Raw genomic sequence first — 26,962 nt, 5'->3', positions numbered from 1 at the left:
ACGTCAGGCATGCATCATTCATTCATTCATTTATTTATTGTACAAAATACTACAATCATAATATAATTATGACATTGAAGGAGAAACTAGGCTGAGCCAGTCCTATTTCTCTCAAAAAATGTTGATAATAAGTTAATGTTGTCCAAAGTTTGAGGTTATGATATCACACACAGCTTCGTCACTTGATTTCTGGTCCAGGAATAATGATTTGAAGGTTTTGTATTTTGAAGGTTGACATAATACTTTCAATGACACAGAAAGTATCACAATGAATAAAAAACTTGAGAAATATTGCACTTATTTGAAAAATTTGAATACATAATTACAAACCTACCCACTAACATCCAACAGCATGGGAATAAATTAAGGCCGTGCAAAGGCGCTAAGTAGGCAATGTGCAACACACGTTCATAGAAAATAACACGATCGGTAAAATGTACCATAGAAAATCTTTCATTTCCTGAAAACTTTTCAATCTTCAAGCGTTTGATTTCAAAATTAATAGTGAGGTATAGAGGTGGGTACAATCATAGTGAAAAGATAGCATAAGATATCTTCTTGGTATATCAGTTTACGTTCCAAATTTCAAGCCGATTTAATGTAAACTCAAGCCGATTACTGTCGACTACTGTCCATTATAACTGTTTTGGACGGGAGAGAGAGTAGGAACAGCACAGTATGAGAGACTACCAGCGTCGGAATGGTGAACTATAGTGGAGTCCACGTTATAATGACAGTGAAGAAAGATAGGAGAACAACGTTGCCGATCCTGTCTTCTATTGCCTTCTATTGACGGAAGCTGATACGGGTTAGATCGTTTCTATTTCCACAACTTCCCGTGATTCGATCTCTCTACTAATTAGTCCAGTCACTATATACATTGGTGCTTGCAATATATATTGTAGTTTTGATTTTTCAATACAGTATATCATTTGGATACATAAGAGAAGTCCAGAACCGATTTCTTCATGCAAAATTTCCTTGTGCTAGATACAGAGTGGCCCCAAAACCTCGTAGTGTTTTTATTGGTGTAGGAGCCCTACCTGTGCTGACGTCACACGAATGCACTATGGCTCTGTTTACGGAGGTATTACTACGCCCCGTTTTGGAAAACCAATTTTCTGACTCTAGCTGTTTAAGGCTGTGCAAAGGCTAAAAATAAACTTTCTACTCGTGATATTTTTCAGAGTTTCTCGATCTGTATATCATCAAGCTTTCAAAATGGGAAAGTTTTCTCAGAAAAACATTTTTTTCTGATCATTACTTTTTGAGATATGAGCGGTCAAAGTTTAAATTTTTGGGACAGAACATTTCAAATTCGGTAAGAGATAAATCCATGAGATCTAGAGGATAGATTTCTAATCGTATTTTTGATTGAGTAAAACAAAAATTTTTCTGAAAATATCAATTTTCAAGATAGTTATTCAATTTACTAAAAATAACTTTTAGTTGAGTTATTTTTGATAAATTGAATAACTTTTTCAAAAATTTATATTTTCAGAAAATGTTTGTTCTACTAGATCAACAATACCATGAAGAATCCATCATCTAAATCTCATGGATTTATTTTTTACCGAATTTGAAATGTTCTGTCCCAAAAATTCAAACTTTAGGCGCTCATATCTCAAAAAGTAATGATCGAAAAAAAAATATTTTCCTGAGAAAACTTTTTCCTTTTGATAGCTTGATGATATACATATCGAAAAACTTTGAAAAATATCACGAGTAGAAAGTTTATTTTTAGCCGTTGCACAGCCTTAAAGTCTAGGATTTCGCTAAATCCCGAGCTCGGAAACCGAAAATTTCAGCTTGAACCATCATCACCAACTAAATTGTCCTGACAGTGATACTTCGAACGATGATATAAGCTCATGAGATTATGTTCTATGTGAATCACCCGTTAGCTGCACTTCAGTTTTGAGTTGTACCACAGATATGCCTATGTTTATTTTCAGTCTATGATTGTGCTTTCGAAACCATTCAGCCATAATTAAAGCAATCAATTGTGGTCGAAAGTGATGGTGAATTCACTCCGTGACAAAATTAAAAAAAAACATTCACCGAAGCAAACACCTGTCTGTTCTCCCCTCTTCGTCACTCCAAAGCATCCATCATATTCTCCCTCTCGCCCATATTGACACCTCCCTTCTCACACACACACACACACACCGGTTTCCGCTTAATCAATTTCATATGCTGAATAAATAAAGGGTTCGGATTTAATACACTTAAGAACTCCTCCAATGTGTGTTCTATCATAGATTGTTTCCATTAGAAGGATACAATGATGGCGTGACTATTATGACTGTTATTTCACTCTTATCTGATCTTATCTAATCAAAACACTAGACTTTTCAAGTGTGCTGAATCACAGAAAGAGAGAGAGAGAGAGTGACGAAGAGAGCGAGAGAGAGAGAGAAAGAGAGATAGATAGGATTAGATTAGATTAGAGTTCTTTATCTTTGTATGCTACAATATTTACTGGCTTAAACACTAATTTACTTATATACTAATTAAATGACGATGATCCTAGTCATTCAACGAATTTTATAAAGTATAAAGAATTAAGCAATGAGAATAAAGATTGAATGCAATTAGAATAACGATAGTATAATATTGTGGTGTAACTTTATAAATCGGCAGTGTCTCAACAAATAATTGTCGATATAAATTATCCTTCCTTTACTATCCTATACTTACTACACTACCTATACTTCTATACGATTGTTATTGACTGTTTTGTGTGTTTTGTTATTTTATTATGTATGACGTTATTCAATGTATCTGTACATTTGTTGAATAAAAATATTTGAATGTAATTCCCATTAACACACGACCGGGTTGTGATGAATTAGAGCTGTTGGGAATTATAACTTGAAGTAATGTTGAAATAAGAACATAAGAAACTCCACTTAATAAGTAAAAATCTAGTTGATTTGAATCTTAGAATCATGGAATGAATGAATGAATGAAATTAGAATGAGTAATAGTGAATACAATATTGCATTGATTATTAAAATTAGATAAATGGAACAAACTTTATAGGGTGGGATTTAAATTAAAATTTTAGAAATTGATTGAGTAATATTGACAACACTAAAGAACAGAAAATCTTGAGATGGGAAGCTGAATATGTATTATGTAGAATGGAGATGGGATGTGGAAAATGGATGAATGAATGGAATGGAGAATGGAAAGGAAGGGAGATTAGAATATTTGTCATGCAGTGCTCTAGGGTTGGACAGACTCAGTTATTTTCTCTATAAGATACTTTTTCAAAGACAGGATAAAGCCCGCCCGCTCTCAATGCATCTAATAGAGTTGGGAAGTTTATTCCATTCACGACAAGCACTGACAAGGAACGATTTGGAATAGATAGTGGTTCGATGATTAGGTATCCTGAGAGTATTTGCACCAGTTCTAGGATGGGAAGCATCTATCCTCCTACCATCGGAAACAAATTTGAAATAGTTGGGATTGTCATATTTTTGAGTATCTCTAACAAGTTTGATTATTCTGAAACGTCTCTGATCGGGAAGCTTCAGGGTAGAGCTAGCAATGTGTGCTGGGGTGACATGTTCATGGCGTTTAAGAGAGTAAACAAAACGTGGACAATAATTTTGGCAGCGCTGCATTTTATCATTGAGTGTAGCTTGCTTGTCATTGAGGACGAAGTTGCAGTACGTGAAATGTGGAAAAATAAGAAATTGGACCAGTAGTAATCGTATACTTCTAGGAAAGACATCTTGTAATTTTTCAAGTGAATGCATTGCTGAGAAAACCTAGAGAGAGAGAGAGAGAGGAGAGAGAGAGAGAGAGAGAGAGAGAGAGAGGAGAGAGAGAGAGAGATTTGATTAATCGCCTTCATTAAGGGCGGAGTTAGGACTCCAGGTCCTCTCTGCCACACAACCCTTTACATTTCATACAAATGAATACTATGAAAAAAATGAACTGAAAATCTAAACTTCGAATTGATAACTAATAGAAAATAAATTTTTACAAAAATGAATTCTGAATAGAGATTCAAAACTATGATAACAAAGAAATTTTGACCCAAAATTCAAACCAATATGTATGAGAGAGAGAGAAAGATTGATTGATTGATTAAGTACTCTATTTATGTAGATTACAATAAATACTGGCTTATACACTTTTTTTTGGTTGCTAGCACAAGGGCCCGCTCGTATAATTGACCGAGCGAAGTGAGGTCCAAGATTCAAGTCTACGGTTTCGCATTTATCTCTCCATGTATTTATGCTTATATGTTTGTATGTTTATATCTTCCGCATTTACGGCAAAACGCGGTAATAGATTTTCTTGAAATTCGATAAGTACAGTACGTTCCTTTATGAATAGCGCGTCGACGTATACATAAGGTTATTTGAAATGTTGCATTTAAATGATGATATAAAAGGAGGAAGAACCTTCCCCATACGCCAATATTACCGAGAAATTGCATGTAATTGATAACTCAAAGTAACATAGTATTTTCTCCCGATCTTTCTCTGCTTTGAACTTGGTCAACTTTTGATGATAGTAGGTAGTTGTTTACAGCAGATGATAGACTAAGCATTTTTAATACACCAACCCAAAAAGCCATTGGTCATTTTTAGTCGTTTTCACACCGATATCTGGCCGACACAACAGGACAGGACAGAATTTACTCTGTTATTACAAGTTGCGGATCTCAGATATCAATACAATAGTTTACGAGCGAGTTCTTCAACCCAAGGGGTCTATAGTTCATTCTAAATCAGCTGTCGAGAGGATTATTATTGTTGAATGAAAAAGACTAAGAAATTGTCAAAAAATTATCAATAAATCATTGGTTTTTTGACAATTTCTTAGTCTTTTTCAAGTTTCAAGTTTCAAGTTTTCAAGTTTATTGTTTACATCATCAACAATACAACAAAATTAAAAAACATCTCATCAGATACCTAAAACTAACAATTTAAAGATACTAAACACTTCTGAAAGGTTAATTTGGCACTATATCATAATGTATCAATAATACAGTAGAAATTAACTTTAAACTTATAAGTACACAACTCATATAAACATTTTTGAATAATGTAACTGATGATGGAAATGAACCTTAACATTTTATGTGAGAACCGATGCAAACAAAAATACTATTCACAAAAGAGCTTCCGCAAAGCCCTTGTCCGTGAATAGGAGTTTGAATAATGGGACATACTGTATATGAAAACGATAAGACACATACACACACGCATTCACACAGTCATCGATATTCGACAATTGACACATCAGAGCATTCCCCTCATTACTTATATCTCATAGTGATATAAACTTCATGTGAACAGTAGGGAGGAAGCCACCACCTATAAATCGACCAATAGGTATTTTAAGGCAGAAAAAAGAATTTAAGACAGAAGAGAGAAGAAGAAGAAAAATGTTTAGGTTTTATGACAATTTATTTACTTAGCTTACCACTCTGAAGAAATTTTCAATTTCCAAAGGTGAATGAAGCCATAGCCAACACTTCGTTTTACGGATGAATTGTTTGCAAATTTTCAGTTTCCTTATTTCCTCAGGAAGGATATTGTGAAATTTTGGTCCCAGAAAAATGAAGCATCTTTGAAAGGTGGTACAGTTGGGTTTGGGAAGTCTCACCAGCATTCGTGTAGTTTGCCGTGTAACCAAACTGTCTTGTCCAATATTTTCCATCAAATATCTATCCCCACTCATTTTATAAAACAGGGATAGAACTTTCAACACATACATATATCTAAAAGGGAGGATCCCCAATGATTTAAACATAGGGAAAGTATGAGCCCGTCTACTAGCACCATAAATTACCCTAATGACAGATTTTTGTAGAACTATGAGATTTTTAAAATGTGACATGAATGTGGAAGCATAGCAAGAAATGCCATACTCCAACCTACAATTGAAAAAAGCAAAATACATCATACGAAGAATAGATACAGGGAAGAACACTCTTAATCGATAAAATGTCTTTACTAAATATAGAAGGTACCTTTTTATTTTTCTTATGTGACAGTCCCAAGTTAAACTCTGGTCCAAAATCAATCCTAAATATTTGACGGAATCTGATTGTTTTATAACTTCACAGTCACAACCCACCGAATCACATCCAAATTGATGGTATTTAATAGGATCTGGGAAATAGAAAGTTGCTGACAAAGAGAAGTTTATGTAGGAGGTTTTAGCTGCATTAATTGCTAATTTGTTGCAATCAAACCAACATCGCAGATCAAATAGATCATGCTGAATCATTCTATGCAATTCTCTTTCGTCTTTGGCTGAGTATGCTAGGGCTGTGTCATCAGCAAAGGATGTAATGGATCCATTAAAAGTATGAGAAAATAAATCATTAATGTACACTAAAAATAGTATCGGACCCAAAACTGATCCTTGTGGGACACCATATTTAACCATTGCCAAATCACTATCACTGTTAGAAATTGAAACATATTGCTTGCGATCTGACAAATATGATCTTAGCCACATGTTAGCCACCCCACGGATTCCAGCAGCACGAAGCTTTTCCAAAAGGATATTGTGCTCTACAGTGTCAAATGCTTTTCTTATGTCTAAGAATAGACCTGACGTTCTGTACTTATGAGGTGTATTGATCCCGTGATTTTCATTCAACAATTAATAATCCTCTCGACAGCTGATTTAGAATGAACTATAGACCCCTTGGGTTGAAGAACTCGCTCATGAACTGTTGTTCTGAACTGGATCTCTGATATCCGCAACTTGTAATTATACAGAGTAAATTCTATATTGATAATTCTAATTATCAATAAATCAGTGGTTTTTTGACAATTTCTTAGTCTTTTTCATTCAATATGAATAATTACCACAATATCAACTTCTCAACTACACAAAAAGATTATTAATTGCATGCAATTAATATCTCAACATAGCTTGGTAAAAATCAGCTGTTGTGTGGACTTTCAGTTGCATGCAATTAATAACTGAAAGTAACATAGTATTTCCTCTCGACCTTCCCTGATTTCAACTCGGGCTGACCTGTTGCAAGTATGTCTTGAAAGCGATTAGATTTTGATGTTAGCATTTTTGATACACCAATTTCAACAGCTATTAGGCCGGTCGCAGACGAACCACTATCGCATGTGGGATGTGGGAGCGATTTTCCATCTTTGGTACCACAAACGCAGCGAATATCAAATGCGTTGGCAGGCATGGCAGTGGCACTGATACTTCCACATGGCGTTGCGCGCTGTGGTAGCAATTATCCTTGCGATTGTGGTACCACTGATTTTAGCAACTACGCTTCCCCTAGCTTCTGTACCACAATCGCAGTCGCTATTATAGTGTTCCGTCGAATTTTACTTTGAAAACATCCAAGTATGATAAAAAAATTTGTGATGAAAATAACACGAGTATGATTCAAACATCTGAATACTGTTGCACAAATGCGCGTTTTCTCGAATGTAGTGGGAAAGACTCTTTGCGTTAGTCGTATTGTTCTGTCGGTCGCCGACACGATAAGGAGGACAGAATTCATTCTGATGGACAGTATTAGAGGAGTCTATCAATAATAATTGTGGATACAACAATCCAAACAGCCATTACTTGTTTACACACCGATATCTCGCCGACACGACAAGACAGGACATAATTCTGTATAACTCTGATGGACAGTATTTATTTATTTTTTATTTATTCACTTTCTTTACATACAAAGGCTCACAGAGATCCAATTAGAGGAGTCTGTGATTCATAACTGCGCAAGGTCTACTGTTTTAGATCTACTAGTATAACAAACAATTCACCAACAGGAAAACATCCATTTATTCAAAAAGCAATTAATTTGAATGGCACGAAGTTTGAGCCTCGAGAGGCCGCTCAGATTTTTGAAGCGTGTATGATGAGCGGACTAATGGAAAAACAAGAAATATGGGTGAAAAGGGACCAGAGAAAGACAGTCGGAATGTGAGAGTGAGTGAGTGAGAGGGGAGAAATGAGAATAATAGACTGGCGAGCAACTCAGAGAACAATACAGAAAGTTGGTCTACACCGGTTGTAATTGGATTACAATAGCGGGGAACAGCTCATACTTGGGAGGGGTTCATATTTTTATCTTGTCCAACACAATTGAGCTCCTCACCCCCCTATCAATGTAGAGTTTCTGCAATTCCCCTGTACCCTCCACCGCGATTCTATCCAAATTGATTCTATCCTCTTCCACCCCCAGAAATGAACGCCCACTCACGCGAAAACCCCCCTCAAGTATTGTGGAGGAGGTTATTATCACAGAGGGTGGTTTTGTACCGGTAGGTGAGTTTATTCAATTATTGTTTCAATCCAGCCCCCTCCCCAAACACTAATCATATCCTCGGCTTCTATTTAAATTTCGTGCCCCGACTGTATTGAATGTTGGCTACACAACCTTCCCCCTTCCAGAACTACCCTCGCATTTCAGAGATAGGCGTCGCATCAACGGAACCGTTGCGTTGAAGGGTTGTTAACGACGCAACTGGTTTCTCAATTGGTTAACACCTCGACTGAGTCCAAACGGGGATACCAGAAAAACTGAATGTTTATTCAAGTTTCTAGTTTTCGTTGAATATTCAGCTAGAGTGTAGGCTATTCAAAGTTAAGGTGATAGTTTAGTAAATCTGAAACATAAACATCTAGGTTGAATTTTCTTTCTCCATTGTATCTCTTCTTCCTCCTTGCTTTTTCCCATTATTTGGGGTCGGCTCTCCTTGACCTAAGTCTCCAGTTCGAACGAACCTGAGTCGTCTGTTTTGGCAGGTCCAACTGCTTCATGTTTTTATAAACTAAACCCAGCCATGTGAGACGGGGTCTGCCTCTGCCCCTCGGCTGTGTCTCCATATCAAGTACTTTCCTTGTCATATGATTGGGTGAACGTCTATTTACATGTCCATACCAGCGCAATCTTCCTTCCATTATCTTTTCATAGACTGGTGTCACCCGGAAACTGCCTCGAACATGCGTGTTTCGAATATTCAAATTCAAATTCAAATTTATTGATTCTCAAAAAAAAAAATCTATCTATATATATAAAAGCGAAATGGCACTCACTCACTCACTCACTCACTCGCATAACTAAAAATCTACCGGACCAAAAACGTTCAAATTTGGTAGGTATGTTCAGTTGGCCCTTTAGAGGCGCACTAAGAAATCTTTTGGCAATATTTTAACTCTAAGGGTTGTTTTTAAGGGTTTAAAATTCGTCTTTCAGCATGTATATTCTTCTTCTCCCAATCTCCTAATTATAATTGAAATTTCCATATCATATATGTTACTATAGAACTATAATCTAGATAGAGTACCTCTTCGAAACAGTTGTTAACTGGTAACTAAATTAATAATTTTGTCAGGTTGGCATTAAGTTGAGTTGACTTTGTTAGGTTGGCACCAAGTTGAAGATTTAAATGCATTTATCGCGGAAAAATTGATTGGGCACTGCTACTTCAATCCTGGGAATATTATGTTACTAGCAGTCAGGCTCGCTTCGCTCGCCATATCCGTTTAGCCAGCCATTTAGTCTGGGGGTCCAGACTGGATTGTCTCAACATAATGATAAAAATGCCCAAATGAATAATGCAGGCGAGCGAAGCGAGCCTGCTGATCTTATTTTTGGACGATCCAGTCGGGGGTCCAGGGGCGGAGACCCCTGGCTAGACGGATATGGCGAGCGAAGCGAGCCTGACGGCTAGTATATATATATATATATATATAAGAATCTAAACCTGCAAAGAAACCCTGTGCGCAGGTGTGAGTTGCAATATAAATGTTTTTCAAAAATATTTAACAAAAATGATCCAAAACAAATTTCTTGAAAAAAATACAGAATAAAAACTAGTACTTAATAATAAAGAGGATACTAAAAATAAAGTAACGGAAGGAGAAAAGACGGAAAAGGCCAAGAAGAAAAAAGAAGACGAAGAAGAAGGAGAATGAAGAAGAAGAGAAAGGTAAGAGGTAGGTAAGTCAACTGCAACCATGGAGTAGACGAGAATTAATTTATTTAAAACAATTTTTCCTTGATTTTATTTGCTATTATCCATTTATCTATGTGTGATCTAAGCCTATGGTTTATGTTTGTTTTTTCAAGAATATTTAAGGGAATGTGGTTTATTAATTTATTGGAAATATAAGAAAACTGTCTCCTACACACATTCAAGTCCATTCTGACAAATTGGAAAGTGTCTCGCGCGGGGCGCAAGCCCAAAAGAGATCTCGAGGTTCAAATAAATTTTTATTTTTTATAATATATAGTACCAATTTTTTTATGAGAAGTTGTCGAACTGTTAAAACCTTGAACTCCCTGAATAAATCTTTTGTTGGAAAAAGTCTGGGTTTGCCTAGAATAGTTTTTAAAAGATGTTTTTGAATAATGAAAAGTTTTGTGAAATGCGCATTCAAAGCTCCCCCCCAAGCCTGTGGTCCAGTCTAGTCACACGCCCTGCCCATCTCAGCATTTTCATCTCAGCAGAATGGAGTTTCTCTCCTTGTTGTTTTTCAGGGGCCAATACTCACTACCATTTAGTAGCATTGCTGGTCGCACTGCAGCTTTTCCCTTGATGGGCACAGGCATTCTTCCGTTGCAAAGCTCTCTCTCTATTTAAACCATCCAGTGTTTATACGGCTTGAGATGTCAGCATCTATGCTTCTATCATGGCTGATTATGGAGCCTAAAGATTTGCATCGACTAACTACTGGGAGTGGAGTACCTTGCAAGTGTATGTGTGTCTGTGCCTGATCATCATTGTCTCCAAAGCTGCAGTGCATATAGACCGTCTTTTCTCTGCTAATTCTTAGGCTAGCTGCTTCCCGGCTGGCACGCCACTAATCAAGAGACTGATGTAATTCTTCTGGCGTTTTTCTTATGAGAACAATGTCATCCGCATATAGAATGTCCCAAGGTGCTGGATGCTGAATTTCTTTAGTGAGGTAGTCCATGACATGATTGAAGAGGAGTGGGCTCAGGACTGAACCCTGATGAACCCCAACCTCCACACTAAACTCTTCACCAATTCCAGCCGGGCTCCTGACCTTGGTTTTAGCTCCATGGTACATATCTTTCTAAATCGAAATTTGATTTGAGATTTGATATGGGAATTCGAAATTGGTGGAAACCTTAGTGCGACATAAAACTCGATAAAGACATTCGGTTGCAGAATTTTTTCAGAAGCTGTTGATACACCGAATATAATTGAACGAGTTTGGTGAATTCTTACCACTAGCTAGCAGGTAATCTGAGCTAAGCAAGGGTCAATTTTAAAACTTGACAAACTGAAAACTTGTCGTAATGAAATCTTGAAGAATTGAAAATAGACCTATAACCATCCTCGGTTAATTAAGAATCTATATGCAAAATTTCAAATTAATCAATCCAGTAGTTCAGACGTGATGATGCGTCAAATATAATTTTTCCATCCCCTACATGTGTAAGCCAGTTCTTTCCTTCATTCAACTTTGTACTAACCTAATAAAGTGATAGAACTTGAATCTTGTTTAGAAACCTCCCTCAACTTAATGCCAACCTGACAAAATAGTACTGGTAATTAATTTAGTTGCCAATTTTAACCATCTGTTTCTAAGAAGTAGTCTCTCTTGTATATTAACACACTAGTCGTCAGGCTCGCTTCGCTCGCCATATCCGTCTAGCAAGGGGGCTCCGCCCCCTGGACCCCCGACTGGATCGTCCAAGAATGAGATCAGTGGGCTCGCTTTGCTCGCCTGCATTTTTCATTTGAGCATTTTTATAATTTATGTTAGGACGATCCAGTCGAGGGTCAAGACTCAACGTCTGGCTAAACGGATATGGCGAGCGAAGCGAGCCTGACGGCTAGTGATATAATATTCCCAGGAATAGCTCTGATTGAAGTAGCAGTGCCCAATCAATTTCTCCGCGATAAATTAATGCATTTCAATCTTCAACTTGGTGCCAACCTAACAAAGTCAACTCAACTTAAAGCCAACCTGACAAAATTATTAATTAAGTTACCAGTTAACAACTGTTTCGAAGAGGTACTCTCTCTAGATTATAGTTCTATATTAACATATGGTATGGCCTTTTTTCAATTATAATTACATAAGACAATAAGAAGAATATACATGCTAGAAGACGAACTTTAATACCTTAAAAACCACCCTTAGAGTTCAAATATTGACAAAAGATTTCTTAGTGCACCTCTAAAGGGCCAACTGAACATACCTACCAAATTTGAACGTTTTTGGTCCGGTAGATTTTTAGTTCTGCGAGTGAGTGAGTCAGTCAGTGAGTGAGTGACATTTTGCTTTTATATATATAGATAGTTGGTATATATTCATGTCCCATGAATGAAACTTGAACATCAACTATGAGAAATCTTGAAGGAAAATTGAAATTTGAGCTTTGAGGTGCACGAGATTGATATTTTTAGAATCTATGTGCAAAATTCGGAGATCTAATCATTCCCGTTTTCCGGTATGCAATCCACAATTTGACATGTTTTGATGCGAACAAACGAACAAACACAAACCTACTCTATCTTATTATATAGATTCCCGTTCACGAACAAGCCATTTAGGGCCTGTTTCCGGGCTCAGGAGCAGTTCTATAGTATATTTCACACCTAGAGCAGAAAATGAGATTTTTCCGGCTCGAAATCGGTTTTCAAGTCCGAGGCCGTAGGCCGAGAACTAGAGAAGATTGAGAGCCGGAAAAACATTTTTCCCCATGGTGCGAACGCTATTTTTCACCACACACAAAAATAAACAATATAATATATATGAGAATAATTGTTTACTAAGCACTTCCGAAAGCAGAAGTGGAAGGTGATAGCTCTAGCAAATCTGAGGTAATCTGAATATCAGGAAATTGTCCAAGTATTTCCATTTTCTATTCTGATTTGTCTAAATAACCTAAAAGATGAAGTTCAATTATGTGGGAGGTTGAGTTTATACTTTTTTATTCTTTCAAATGACAATAAGATGATATTATTATAAATGTTTTAATTATTGAATAATGAACACAAATAATGAGAAGTTTTTTGATCAGTTGTCTTTTGATCACCTTTCTTAGTTCCATAATAGCGGCTGGAAAGGGTACTCTTTCCGGCCTAGGCTGGAAAGAAACATGTTCTGACGTCAGACGAGAGTCGTCTGCAAACAGTTCCATGTTAGTGGCTGGAAAGGGTACTCTTTCCGGCCTAGGCTAAAAAGAAACCTGTTCTGACGTCAGACGAGAGTCGTCTGCAAACAGTTCCATGTTAGTGGCTGGAAAGGGTACTCTTTCCGGCCTAGGCTGGAAAGAAACCTGTTCTGACGTCAGACGAGAGTCGTCTGCAAACAGTTCCATGTTAGTGGCTGGAAAGGGTACTCTTTCCGGCCTAGGCTGGAAAGAAACCTGTTCTGACGTCAGACGAGAGTCGTCTGCAAACTATGTCTTTCAGATCTACGTAGGGGCTGGAAAACAGCTTCTTTCTGTGCAGTGTGGCGAAAAATTTTAAACAGCTGGAGTCAGAAAATTGGCTTTCCGAAACGGAGCATATTCATACTCGAAAAACTTTAAAATTGAACAGAAAGAGAATAGTGTGAAGCTCCAGCTATTTTGAATTATTCAGGAATGTTTTATTTCGTCAAGGAATAACGTTTCTAATTTTATAGAAATGAGAAAGTCTATCATTAAAACTATGACTATGCCCCGTTTCGGAGATCCAATTTTCTGACTCCAGTTGTTTAAAGTTTACAACTTAGCTAAACCCCGAGCTCGGAAAACGGCCCTTGATGTTAAACTGGTTGATCAACTACTTCTGTGAACCGTTGATGTTAACTAGTCGATTTGCGAACATTGATTCAGTTGTCAAATCTAACATCACAATCTGTATGCTAATAGAATTGCGCGGCACGGTAATAATCTTTGTCTAAACAATCGGTGCCTGGTGGAGGGGTTTAAGAGGAAGTGGAGAGGGGTGGATCCCCCCCCCAGCCCATGGAAGTTACGACATTTTGTTGATTCTGTTCATCAAACAATCAATAAACAACCAACTGTACGACGTACAAACAATAATTCACTTTACCTTTGCGCGTTCATTGTCCACTCTCATTTAGTAACAACAGTATTCTACTACCCTCTCACTTTTTGTTATTTTCCTATTCAACTTTTCAATAATGCTCTCTCTGTCTGCTTCCCATCTTTTGGTAGAGAGTTAGTGGGGAGGATATTTTTAATATTCTTTCCGAAGAATGGACATTGATATGTCCAAAGATCCGCCAATTTATGTAGATGCATACAATATGATTATTATCTAAAGTTATTTTATTACAAATGCTTTTTCATATCATATACAGTTCAATAATTATTTTCTTAGTCTATATTATGTAAATTCATATATAATTTTACTGTATTGTAAGCTATTGTATATGAGTGTATAAGCCAGTATATATTGTAATCTACATAAATAAAGTACTCAATCAATCAATCAATCAATCAATTTCTTCTATGTTTGGTTTTGAAGCAGCTAAATTTAAAATCTACTTTGTGAAAATAAATTAAGGACTAAAAATGTTGTGAAGTGAACAACTACAAGACTAAGGCTGTTTGGTACACTTTTTTCATTTAAATTGGATAATCCAGTATATATTGTAATCTACATAAATAAAGTACTCAATCAATCAATCAATCAATCTACTTATTCTCGGTCACCCACTAATTTGCTCCACCTCTTCTTTTCAGTCTCTCCTCTTCTTCTTCCACCTTATCATCCCCTCTTCACACCAACATTCATCACCATTTTATTCACCATATCTTTCTTCCTCTCCTTCTTCTTCTTCTTCTTCTTCTTCTCCTCCTCCTCCTCCTCCTTCTCTTCTTCTTCTTCTTCTTCTTCTTCTTCTTCTTCTTCTTCTTCTTCTTCTTCTTCTCCTCCTGTCTTCATCTTCTCCTCCTGTCTTCTCCTTCTTCTTTCTCTTCTTCGTCTTCTTCTAAAGTAATTAGGAGAGAGTGTTCTCATGTGACGGAGAGGAGAGGGGAGCTGAGACTATGACAAACTTTCGTAATTATCTCCATTACCAATTAACGGATTTAAAAAAAAATTCTGAACAAGAATTTCTGAAATCATGAGTATCCGACCGGTCAAAGAAATCTAATAGATTCCAAAAACAAATAAAATGGCAGATAGTGTGTAAAAAAAGTTTGTTTTTCGCATCTTAAACGATTTTTTTCAAATGTTTGCCGCATTATGGCCAACTACAGAAAAATCCAAGCCATGGATTACAATGGAATAAGTAGAAAAGGGTACTGCTCTGGTTATTACCATTCTATTCCAACTGAGTTTATTTTTGCTTCAACTGGAACTAGTCAGATTGAACTAATCACTGTGAACTCCAATTATTATTGAGCTGAGTGTCTACTGTTCACGTGCAAGCTCTGCGTTCCCTATCAATACGCCGCTTAATCAACTGAAATCTGGCAATAGCCGAAACTGGAATTAGATTTGGGGCCGGTTTCCGAGCTCGGGGTTTAGCTAAGTTCTAGACTTTAAACAGCTGGAGTCAGAAAATTGGCTTTCCGAAACTGTGCATAGTCGTAGTTTTAATCACGGTATATAGAAGAAGACGGTAGGTGTCACGCGCATGTTTGCGCTAAATTTCCGGTGTAGCTGACGTCATTTTTTATATCCAATCATCTGTTTTTAACAAATAAGTTTCATAGATTGTCAATAGGTGTTAAAAACCTCGGTTGGTGGCGATGACGCAATCTAGTTGGCTGGCCACTGCGCACACATCTCATGACCCCTACCGTTTCATCTAAATACCGTGGTTTTAATGACATTCTCAGCGTTGGACATGATGCCAGCGAACAATTAATTAGGTCACCATATATTTATTGTAAATCTCTGTTTCTCCTTTACCTTAATCTGAAAATTTCAAATCTCCCCTCTCACTTTCTTCTCCTGTACTGTGGGATAACATAAAGGCTCTAATAGAATATTTTTTTTAAATTAACACTTTTATCAGAGATATTGTGGAACTTCTCCATATTAAGATAAAGAAAGGAAAAAAAGATGTTGTCGAATTCCACTATAACATTTTTATTCACCAAAACTAGTTTTCGTTGCCTATGGCAACATCTTCAGTGGCAACTGAAGCTGATATTTACAGGAAGCAGATGGGAAACATTACAGGTGTGGCAATATTTACAAAATGGTACTGCTCTGGTTATTACCATTCTATTCCAACTGAGTTTATTTTTGCTTCAACTGGAACTAGTCAGATTGAACTAATCACTGTGAGCTCCAATTATTATTGAGCTGAGTGTCTACTATTCACGTGCAAGGTCTGCGTTCCCTATCAATACGCCGCTTAATCAACTGAAATCTGGCAATAGCCGAAACTGGAATTAGATTTGGGGCCGGTTTCCGAGCTCGGGGTTTAGCTAAGTTCTAGACTTTAAACAGCTGGAGTCAGAAAATTGGCTTTCCGAAACTGTGCATAGTCGTAGTTTTAATCACGGTATATAGAAGAAGACGGTAGGTGTCACGCGCATGTTTGCGCTAAATTTCCGGTGTAGCTGACGTCATTTTTTATATCCAATCATCTGTTTTTAACAAATAAGTTTCATAGATTGTCAATAGGTGTTAAAAACCTCGGTTGGTGGCGATGACGCAATCTAGCTGGCTGGCCACTGCGCACACATCTCATGACCCCTACCGTTTCATCTAAATACCGTGGTTTTAATGACATTCTCAGCGTTGGACATGATGCCAGCGAACAATTAATTAGGTCACCATATATTTATTGTAAATCTCTGTTTCTCCTTTACCTTAATCTGAAAATTTCAAATCTCCCCTCTCACTTTCTTCTCCTGTACTGTGGGATAACATAAAGGCTCTAATAGAATATTTTTTTTATCTGCACACAACAAAATTCATTAACCTATAAGTTTTTACGTAACTTGATGTATATAACTCTATAGTGTGATTATAGCCGATTATTTTTCAGTAGTTATAATCCATATACGGACATTTTTCTCATGTGTTAAGTGCTACGCACATTGATTTATGCTGTATTGTACACGACCCTCCTCACACACAGACTCGTTCTAGGTGTACTATTCTTCCAAATTATTGTAAAGTTAGCATTTCAAATGTTTGTAACATTTTGCTTTTTGTGAATAAAAACTTTTTTCATTTATTCATTCATTTTCTCATTTCTATAATAATTGGAAACGTTTTTCCTTGACGAAATTAAACATTCCTAAATAATTCGAAATAGCTGAAACTTTACACTATTTTATTTTATGTTCAATTTTCTAGTTTTTCGAAATTTAATTCGAACATGGACTACGACTTCGCCCCGAAAGCCAATGTTTCGACTCCAGCTGATAAAGTCTAGAACTTAGCTAAATCCTGAGCTCGGAAACCGACCTTGAGAATAATTACAATTTCCAAGCTTCAATTCAATTATGAATTGTGTTTGTGAGTGAACACTGGTGTTCAACAGTCACCAATCAACTATTGTTTGATGTAACTGATTCCTTGTTCAGTTCAACAATACCAATCAACTATTGTTCAATGTAACTGACAACACCTGTTTCCAATCAAATTCTCATTGATCTCTAGGAGTTGCGTATCCATTGAGAATGGGGAGACCTGTAAAAACCGCTCTTGATCAGTGATTATAGAATATAAAACTCGCGCTTCGCGCTCGGCGGGGGCTTCGCCCCATGCACCCCTATTTGGGGTGGGTTAGCATCCTCCGCGCTTCGCGCTCCGGCTGGGTTGCAGGCTTCGCCCGCTCAATCACCTTTTATGACTCAAAAAAGCTATCAAAAAAGCTTTTGATACTATTCCACATTACTCCCTTTACAATAAACTCGAGAAATATGGCTTCAGGGGAATTTTTCTAGAATTAATTAAAAGCTATTTGAGAGATAGAACACAATCTTTAACAATAAATGGATGTACTGATACCTCTTACGGGTTGCCTCAGGGAACTGTACTTTCACCAATCCTTTTTATTTTTTATGTGAATGATTTACTGAGCCTGAAACTAAAAAACTCAACAACTATATCATTCGCAGATGACACTGCAGCTGTTTTCTATGGAAAATCGTAGATCGAGGCTCATGAAATTGCAGAACAGAATTGTTTTCTCATTAAAAAATGGTTAGACAAAAACACTTTGAGCTTGAACATTGATAAAACCAATTACATCACCTTTGCACTCAATACAACTGGTAAACCCGACGAAAATATGAATCTGAGACTACATTCAAACTGCAACATGAACTTCGATAACTGCACTTGTCCCATAATAAAAAGAGTAACAAGCACAAAATATCTAGGCGTCATAATAGATGAATATTTGAAGTGGGACATCCATATCAAATTTTTATGCAAAAGAATCTGATATCTTTCTTATAAATTCTACGAAGCAAAAAAAATTCTAAACTCAAGTCATCTTAAAATGGTATACTATGCACTGGTACAGTCCATAATTCAGTATGGTATTTCAGTATGGGGGGGCTGTTATAATTCCCACTTGGAAGAGCTTTTCATAATTCAAAAATCAATCATTAAAACAATCTTAAATAAGCCTAGACTTTTCCCATCCAACCTGACTTTTGAAGAGTTTAACGTGTTGACAGTTAGACAGTTGTATGTAATGAATGTAGTGAAGTATATATTTAAATATAAAAATAATTTCATTTGCACTAATAATACTATCGATAATCGATACAATTTAAGACCCACCTCAAATAAGTACCTAATCTATCATACTAACATTGAAAATATTAGAAGACAACTCATTTATTTAAGCACTAGAATTATAAATAAAATTCCTGAACAAATTATTAGCTGTGCCAAGATAACAAAAAAAGTAAAAACAGATATCAATGCTTGGATCAAAATTTAGGAGCTGGGTAGAAAAACGACCCAAGGCCACTCGTGTCGTTTTTCCGCAACACGCTTCATTCTATCCGCCATTAAATTCTGAACAGATTGGTACATAAAATGTTGTTGTATCTTGAAAAATGATTGTGTTGTGAAAATTTTTTGTTTGTGTGGCAAACCTGAAATTATTCAGCTGACAAGCTGTGAGCCAGCAGCCAGTGAAATCCTTATTTTGTTTTCTTACAAAAGAAGAAGCTGATTGATTGATTGATTGAGTACTTTATTCATGTAGATTATTACAATATATACTGGCTTATACACTTATATACAATAGCTTACAATACAGCAAAATTATAGATGAATTTACATAATATAGACTAAGAAAATAATTATTGAACTGTATATGATATGAAAAAAGCAATTTGTAATGTAAAAAAAAAGATTATATTGTAATGCATCTACATAAATTGGCGGAGCTTTGGACATATCAATTTCCATTCTTCGGAAAGAATATTAAAAATATCCTCCCAACTAACTCTCTACCAAATGAATGGTATAAGAAGATCATTAATACATCCAAGGGAACCAATTATCCTCTACATGATGAAGAAGAAATAATGAAGAAGACCCTGAAGAAGAATCTGATGCTGAAAACATTGGGGTGTATGAATTTCCGGAAAATCAGAACAGTACCATGTAACATTCCAGAGTCTTGATTATGGGAAGAAACGTGTTCAAGAAGAAAATATCATCTTCAATTGTTCACTTCCAAATGACATTTTTTAGATCTTTATTACCTACTTATTAATTATCCAATATCATGAGCAATATATTATCATTATCACTACTCTTGATACGGGTTTTTCATCATTTTATTGAACCTCTGAACATGTAACAACCAGGGTTATGGAAAAACGACCTGAGACAACACACCTTATATCAATTAATATCAGTTAGCCTTGAATTACTGGCTAATTATGAATAATAGCATTGAAAATAGTATAAAAAGATCAATAATGTTCAAATACTTGCAAGAATATTGAATTCTGATGAAATAATGAAGATGTGTACTGAATATTTCAAACTCAATTTACACAAAACTTGATTTCTTGACTCAGGTCGTTTTTCCACCCAACTCCTCAATTAACTACTTCTTCTACCTTTGAGAACTATAATAAGTTAACAGAGAGCTTTTCTGATTAGTGCGCTCACTTCCCCTACTTGTGCTCTATCACATCCCTTTCCCAATCCTTTCCAAAAATTCCAAGGATCAAAAGCCTTCCTATGATATGGATAGCCATAGTTGGAAGAACTTTTGATCCTCTACCCTTCTTCACCACATAGCATGTAAGTAGTGTAAAAGGATGGTTGATCGCCATCAACTCATTTGATGGATCAACTCAGGAGTACTTTCAACTCAGTTGATGGATCTATCATTCCACCAGTACTTCAAGGTAGGTTCTAGGACATCAAGTGAATTGAACTCACTTGTGCCAGTACTTCAAGGTAGGTTCTAGAACATCAAGTGAATTGAACTCACTTGTGAACTCACTTCACAAGTGAAGTGAACTATCAATTCACTTGATGTCCTAGAACCTACCTTGAAGTACTGGCACAAGTGAAGTGAACTATCAATTCACTTGATGTTCTAGAACCTACCTTGAAGTATTGGCACAAGTGAGTTCAATTCACTTGATGTCCTAGAACCTACCTTGAAGTACTGGTGGAATGATAGATCCATCAACTGAGTTGAAAGTACTCCTGAGTTGATCCATCAAATGAGTTGATGGCGATCAACCATCCTTTTACACTACTCATGTATAAATTGCCTTCTAATATTGTAATGTGTTCTCATATTTATGTTATTTATTTTATACTGTAATATTTTTTTTATTGTTGTAATTAATTTTTATTTCATATTGATGTATCTTATGTGTGTGTGTGTGTGTGTGTGTGTGTTGTGTGTGTGTGTGTGTGTGTGTGTGTGTGTGTGTGTGTGTGTGTGTGAGAATAAATAAATAAATAAATGACTGTACCGTGTTGGGTAGAAGCCTCCGCGCTTCGCGCTCGGCTGGAAGGCGGGCTTCGCCCGCCCAATCGTCTTTTATGACTGCATAGTGTTGGATAGCAGCCTCCGCGCTTCACGCTCTGGCTGGGAGGCGGGCTTTGCCCGCCAAATCGCCTTTTATGACTATATAGGGTTAGATAGCAGCCTCCGCGCTTCGCGCTCCAGGTGGGAGGCGGGCTTCGCCCGCCCAAGTAGGTCAGGTAGGCCTAACATTTATAATTACACATAGAATGTAACATTAAATTTTATACTCACTGCTCTTGATGTTGAAATAACGGTATAGATGATTTCTTAGTGTACGTGTGTCTTTTCCAGATGTCATTGACGTCACTATCTAAAACTGCCTCGTCTGGTCTACCCCTGGCCTTGGATCGGGTCAATAGTCATCAGAACAACAACAACAATGATATTCAACTCAACAACAACAACAACAATAAGGAACTGCAAATTCGGCAGCATCACTTGACGCATAACACATCCAAATCAAATCAGGTCAGTACCCTTTGAGAAACTATTCGAATTCTTACAATATATTTTTACTTTTTGCTTTAATGGCAAAAACTATCAAGTTTCTTATACAACTTACAGGTAACATGTGCACCGCGAGGTCTATTTCAAAAGTTGACAAACTGAAAACTTGACTTAATGAAATCTTGAAGAATTAAAAATAGTTCTATAACCTTGGTTAATTAAGAATGTATATGAAAAATTTCAAGTTGATCAGTCGAGAAGTTGAGAAGTGATGATGCGTCCAACATAATTTTTCTATCCCGTACTTGTATGAGCCAGTTCTTTCCTTTATTATAGTATAGATTATAAATTGTGCGGTCTTTTCTTCTTTTTTCGTCCGTCTTTTCCATTCTCCCTTGAGCCATCTGCACACAGGGATATCAGTCACTGGCCACTAACCACTACACCTCTACCAATTTTATTTGAGAAAGTTTCAATTGTATTTGAGAATAGTCACTTGTAATTGAGAGAATGTCAGATGTAAATGAGAATAGTGAATTGTATCTGGGAAGTCATCACATGTAATTGAGAGTAGTGAATTGTATTTGAGAAATCGTCAAATGTAAATGAGAAAATTTTCCAATTGACTTGTCGTGGCTCTTTTGTAGCCGACAGTACAGGTTTGATTTGAGCAGGAAGGATACTGTACTACGTACACAGTATTCCAATAACTACCATGGGCTTTGCATGGGGTCAAATTAATATTTTCAATGGTGAAATTATTTCCCCTGTACTGTTTACAAATTATTAACTAGTATCATTACTATGTATGTATTGGCAACACGACTCTTGTCTCCAAACATTTTGTGAAATATTGCACTTGATGAAGATCAAATTCTCTATGTTCAAGGCACATGAACTTTATCATCAATCAATTGAATCTCTTGATCAAGCAATTCGCCAATAAATTCTTCAATGGATTTTGGGGCTTGAAAATGATTTCTTATTCAAAAACTGAACGGTTTATTGGAATATTAAATATATTTAAATATCAGGGTTGAAGAAATGAGACGGGGCCGCCGAAAACAATGGATGGACAGGTAGAAGTTCTAGTGACCCTTCAGTGGTCGCTGATTGTTATTGAATTTCGACACTTTCGTGGTCTGTTGTTGAGGTTTCCATTCCGAGGAATATATTGGTGGACCAGTGTGATTACTTAAAGGCACTTTCAACTGTAAACCAGTGGTAGCATACAGTGATTGGATAAACACACACATTACTTTCGATGATAAGTACAAATTTAGTCAAACGTACGTGGTGTGTAAGTAAAACCCACATCGATTTTTGGGCGTACATTTGTTTGCCGTCCTTATGAATTCTACTATACTGAATGGGACTTGACATACACATAATACACGTATACATATGTTTGTCAAGTTGTTCAATTCAATCTTATAGAATTTGAAAGGACGCCAAAAAATCGATTGTGAGCAAGTTGAGTTTCATCAAATGAACCATTGGGAATAATAAAATAATACACAAGTACTTGATCACTGATTCACATGATAATAATATTTTATTCTCAACAAAAGTATAACAAAAACAATGTAATACAGTTGAAAAACGTCACAGATAAATAACATAATAACATAAAATATCAATCTTAAAATAAAACTCTAATAACATTTAACAATTCATTAAATTTGCAAAATTTAGATAATAACTTTTTTTTCACTCTAACAAGAATTCGTCAACCTCATAGAAAGCCTTCTCACTGAGAAAAGAATATAGTTTTGTTTTGAATTGTTTTTCTTCAACAATACTTCTCAAATTCGCCGGAAGTTTCGCAAAAAACTATGTAGGTGTTTTCTCAAATACACTCAGCCTATTTCTCTCAACTGAAATGTTATTCCTTCCTCTAGTGTTATAGCCATGAATATCTGAGTTAACTTGGAATGAGTTCAACCTATCCTTCACATGTAATATTGATTTGAAAATGTACAATGATGGAACAGTTAAAATACTTAGGCTACTGAACGACTCCCGACATGTCTGTGGAAATTTGAGCCCCTCTAGGTATCTTATTGCGGACTTTTGCAAAACAAAAATTCTTTGAATGTTTTGCTTCGAGGTACTCCCCCATAATTCAATGCCATAAGCAATGTGGGATTCAATCAGTGCATAGTAGACACTTTTTGCTGTTGTTTTAGGCACCCGTTTAACAATATTTCTAAATGCAAAAAGTGACCTACTCAATTTCAATGATATCTTGTTCACATGATCCCCCCAATTAAGCTTGTAATCCATCGACAAACCTAACATGTTCACAACAGTACAACTTTCAATGTTCGTTTCACCAAGTGTTATGGTGGGGTGAAAAGGACGATACTTATAATCAAAGCTGATGACATGACTTTTGTTTGAATTTATAGTGAGATCTGAATCATTAAAAAACTGCACAACCTCATTTGCCATGTTATTTACATTCACATTCAATAACTGCAGAAAGTACAAGTAACAGATGTAAGTAAGGTGCAAAGTAATAGATAAGTTGGTGCTACCAGCTAGAATTGCCTTGAAGAAAGCACACGGGGCCACTAATGGCCACTAAAAGGGTAATGAAGCGGAATCGGAGGACAATGAAGTAGGCCTATGCTAGTCGAGAGTTAGAGGATGCACCTTCTTGGAACAATAGCCCAGTGCATAGGTATCGCTGCCCCGTCTCCTTTCTTTTACCCAAATATAATTTTATATATATAATAATATTTTTTAAAATCATTTCCCAATTACAACTGACAACTTCTCGATTTCAAATCGTATGTTCTCAAATTGAAATGATACTTTCTCGAATAAAATTCACTATTCTCAACTCCAAGTGATGAATTCTCAAATACAATTGACTATTCGATTTGCATCTGACGTTTTCTCAAATACAAATGACTATCCTCGATTGCAATTGATACTTTCTCAAATACAGTTGGAAAAGGTGCAGCGTCCATTAGTGGCAGTGTGTCAAGCACTATTCAGTAAAACAATAGAATAGAGAGAAGGTACCGTTAATTATAATAAGGAAGATTAACTGCATTATTCGTCTCGGGTAACACATAACATACAGTGCCGGTTGCACAAAAGCCGGTTAAATTTTGATCGTGATTAATTCCACGACAAACAATCATAGAAGCTTTCTCTTCGAAATAGCCTTCTCTGATTGACTCTCGTGAAATTAATTACGATTAAAATTTAACCGGCTTTTGTGCAACCGGGCCATAGTTTGAAAATTGATAGCTTGAAAAATGATGTAGGGAGGTGGTTTTTCTATCTATAGGCCTATATATAAATATCTATATACTGACTCACTCACTCACTCGCAGAACTAAAAATCTACCGGACCAAAAACGTTCAAATTTGGTAGGTATGTTCAGTTGGCCCTTTAGAGGCGCACTAAGAAATCTTTTGGCAATATTTTAACTCTAAGGGTGGTTTTTAAGGGTTTAAAATTCGTCTTTTAGCATGTATATTCTTCTTATTCTCTCAATTATAATTGAAAAATGTCCATATCATATGTTAAATAGAACTATAATCTAGAGAGACTACTAGAGAGACGAAACAGTTGTTAACTGGTAACTAAATTAATAATTTTGTCAGGTTGGCATTAAGTTGAGTTGACTTGGCTAGGTTGGCACCAAGTTGAAGATTGAAATGCATTTATCGCGGAAAAATTGATTGGGCACTGCTTCTTCAATCAGAGCTATTCCTGGGAATATTATAATACTAGCAGTCAGGCTCGCTTCGCTCGCCATATCCGTTTAGCCAGACGTTTAGTCTGGACCCCCGACTGGATCGTCCTAACATATGATAAAAATGCTCAAATGAAAAATGCAGACGAGCGAAGCGAGCCTGCTGATCTCATTCTTGGACGATCCAGTCGGGGATCCAGGGGGCGGAGCCCCCTGGCTAGACTGATATGGCGAGCGAAGCGAGCCTGACGGCTAGTTCAATTATATTTTCACTGTCACTGTTGTGTGACAGTCTATCTTTAATCAACCATCAAATTTTGAATACCGTTAATTTGATCAAGTTGAATGATGATTATTTGTTGTTGTGTTTTCCGGTGTGCAGGTGGGCACAGTTGTCCTGTACGGTGTGCCAATAGTGTCCCTGGTCATCGACCAGACAGAACGTCTGTGTTTGGCGCAGATCAGCAACACACTGCTAAAGGCGTTCAGCTACAACGAGATACACAACCGTAGAGTGGCGCTGGGCATCACTTGTGTCCAATGCACGCCTGTGCAGCTGGAGATACTCAGACGCGCCGGTGCTATGCCTGTCTCTTCAAGACGATGTGGTCAGTCTTATTTGAATCATTTTTCAAGATTTTTACTTTCCTTACCATTGGTAAGGAAAGTATTGCTTTCCGAAAAAAGGTACCCTAATTTCAAGTTTTCTATACGTTCCAAGGTCCCCTGAGTCCAAAAAGATGATTTTTGGGTGTTTGTGTGTGTGAACACGATAACTCTATTCCTAATTAACCGATTGACTTGGAATTTCAAACTTAAGGTCCTTACCCCATGAGGATCCGAAAATGAGAAATTTAATTCGAGATGGCGGATAGTAACTGAAAAATCATGTTTTTCACGATTTTCTCAAAAATGACTTGACCGATTTTTTTCAAATTCATACACTGTACAGTTATTTATCAGCTCTATCAACTGGCATGAGTCTTTTTTGATTAAATTTATACCTAAAATAGTCATTGATAAGCTCTATCAACTGGCATGAGTCTTTTTTGATTAAATTTTTTCTGGGAATCTAATGGGGGAAATCCTTGAGAAATGGTCTTTGTAACCTCCTTCTCGTGCATGAGGTGGGTAGGTAGAGCAGTTTAAAGAAAGAACGCATAGTCGAGATATTTCATCTGTAGAACAGCTGTTTTGATGACTTTTAAAAAATCATCGAATTTCACAATTCATACAAAGGAAAAATATACTCTGAAAACAATATAAATACAATAGTATGATCGTAGTTTTAAATATTCAGCCGCCAATCAGCATTATGTTACTCCCCTAAATTATTCTCGTTTAAGAATGAGGCTTACAGTTCAATGAGCAAGGAAAGTTGTGTGAGTGATTTTTTACTCTCCTTGCCATATTACCATAGGTAAGGGAAGTATTGCTTTCCGATAAAAATTAAGGTACCCAATTTCTAAATTTCTATACGTTTCAAGGTCCCCTGAGTCCAAAAAAGTGGTTTTTGGGTATTGGTCTGTATGTGTGGGTGTGTGTGTGTATGAGTGTATGTGCGTCTGTGTACACGATATCTCATCTCCCAAATAGCGGAATGACTTGAAATTTGGAACTTAAGGTCCTTACACTATAAGTATCCGACACAAAAAATTTCGAGCAAATGCGATTCAGGATGGCGGCTAAAATGGAGAAAATGTTGTCAAAAACAAGGTTTTTCGCGATTTTCTCAAAAACGGCTTCAACGATTTTGATTAAATTTATACCTAAAATAGTCATTGATAAGCTCTATCAACTGCCACAAGTCCCATATCTGTAAAAATTCCAGGAGC

General features: G+C 36.5%; 1 protein-coding gene across 1 annotated transcript in view; it reads left to right on the top strand.

The window, feature by feature from the left end:
• The window catches only part of LOC111061853 (ski oncogene), a 122,771-nt gene that overhangs the window by 11,087 nt on the left and 84,722 nt on the right, over positions 1 to 26,962 (top strand). Inside the window, exons 2-3 of the mRNA XM_039435299.1 lie at positions 21,256 to 21,432; positions 25,510 to 25,735. Coding sequence (XP_039291233.1) covers positions 21,256 to 21,432; positions 25,510 to 25,735 — 403 coding nt within the window. The remainder of the gene's footprint in view (positions 1 to 21,255; positions 21,433 to 25,509; positions 25,736 to 26,962) is intronic.

Source organism: Nilaparvata lugens, chromosome 9, assembly GCF_014356525.2.
Source record: "Nilaparvata lugens isolate BPH chromosome 9, ASM1435652v1, whole genome shotgun sequence".
NCBI lineage: Eukaryota > Metazoa > Arthropoda > Insecta > Hemiptera > Delphacidae > Nilaparvata > Nilaparvata lugens.
The sequence above is the reverse complement of the archived record's forward strand: the minus strand, read 5'-3'. Positions and strand labels throughout refer to the sequence as shown.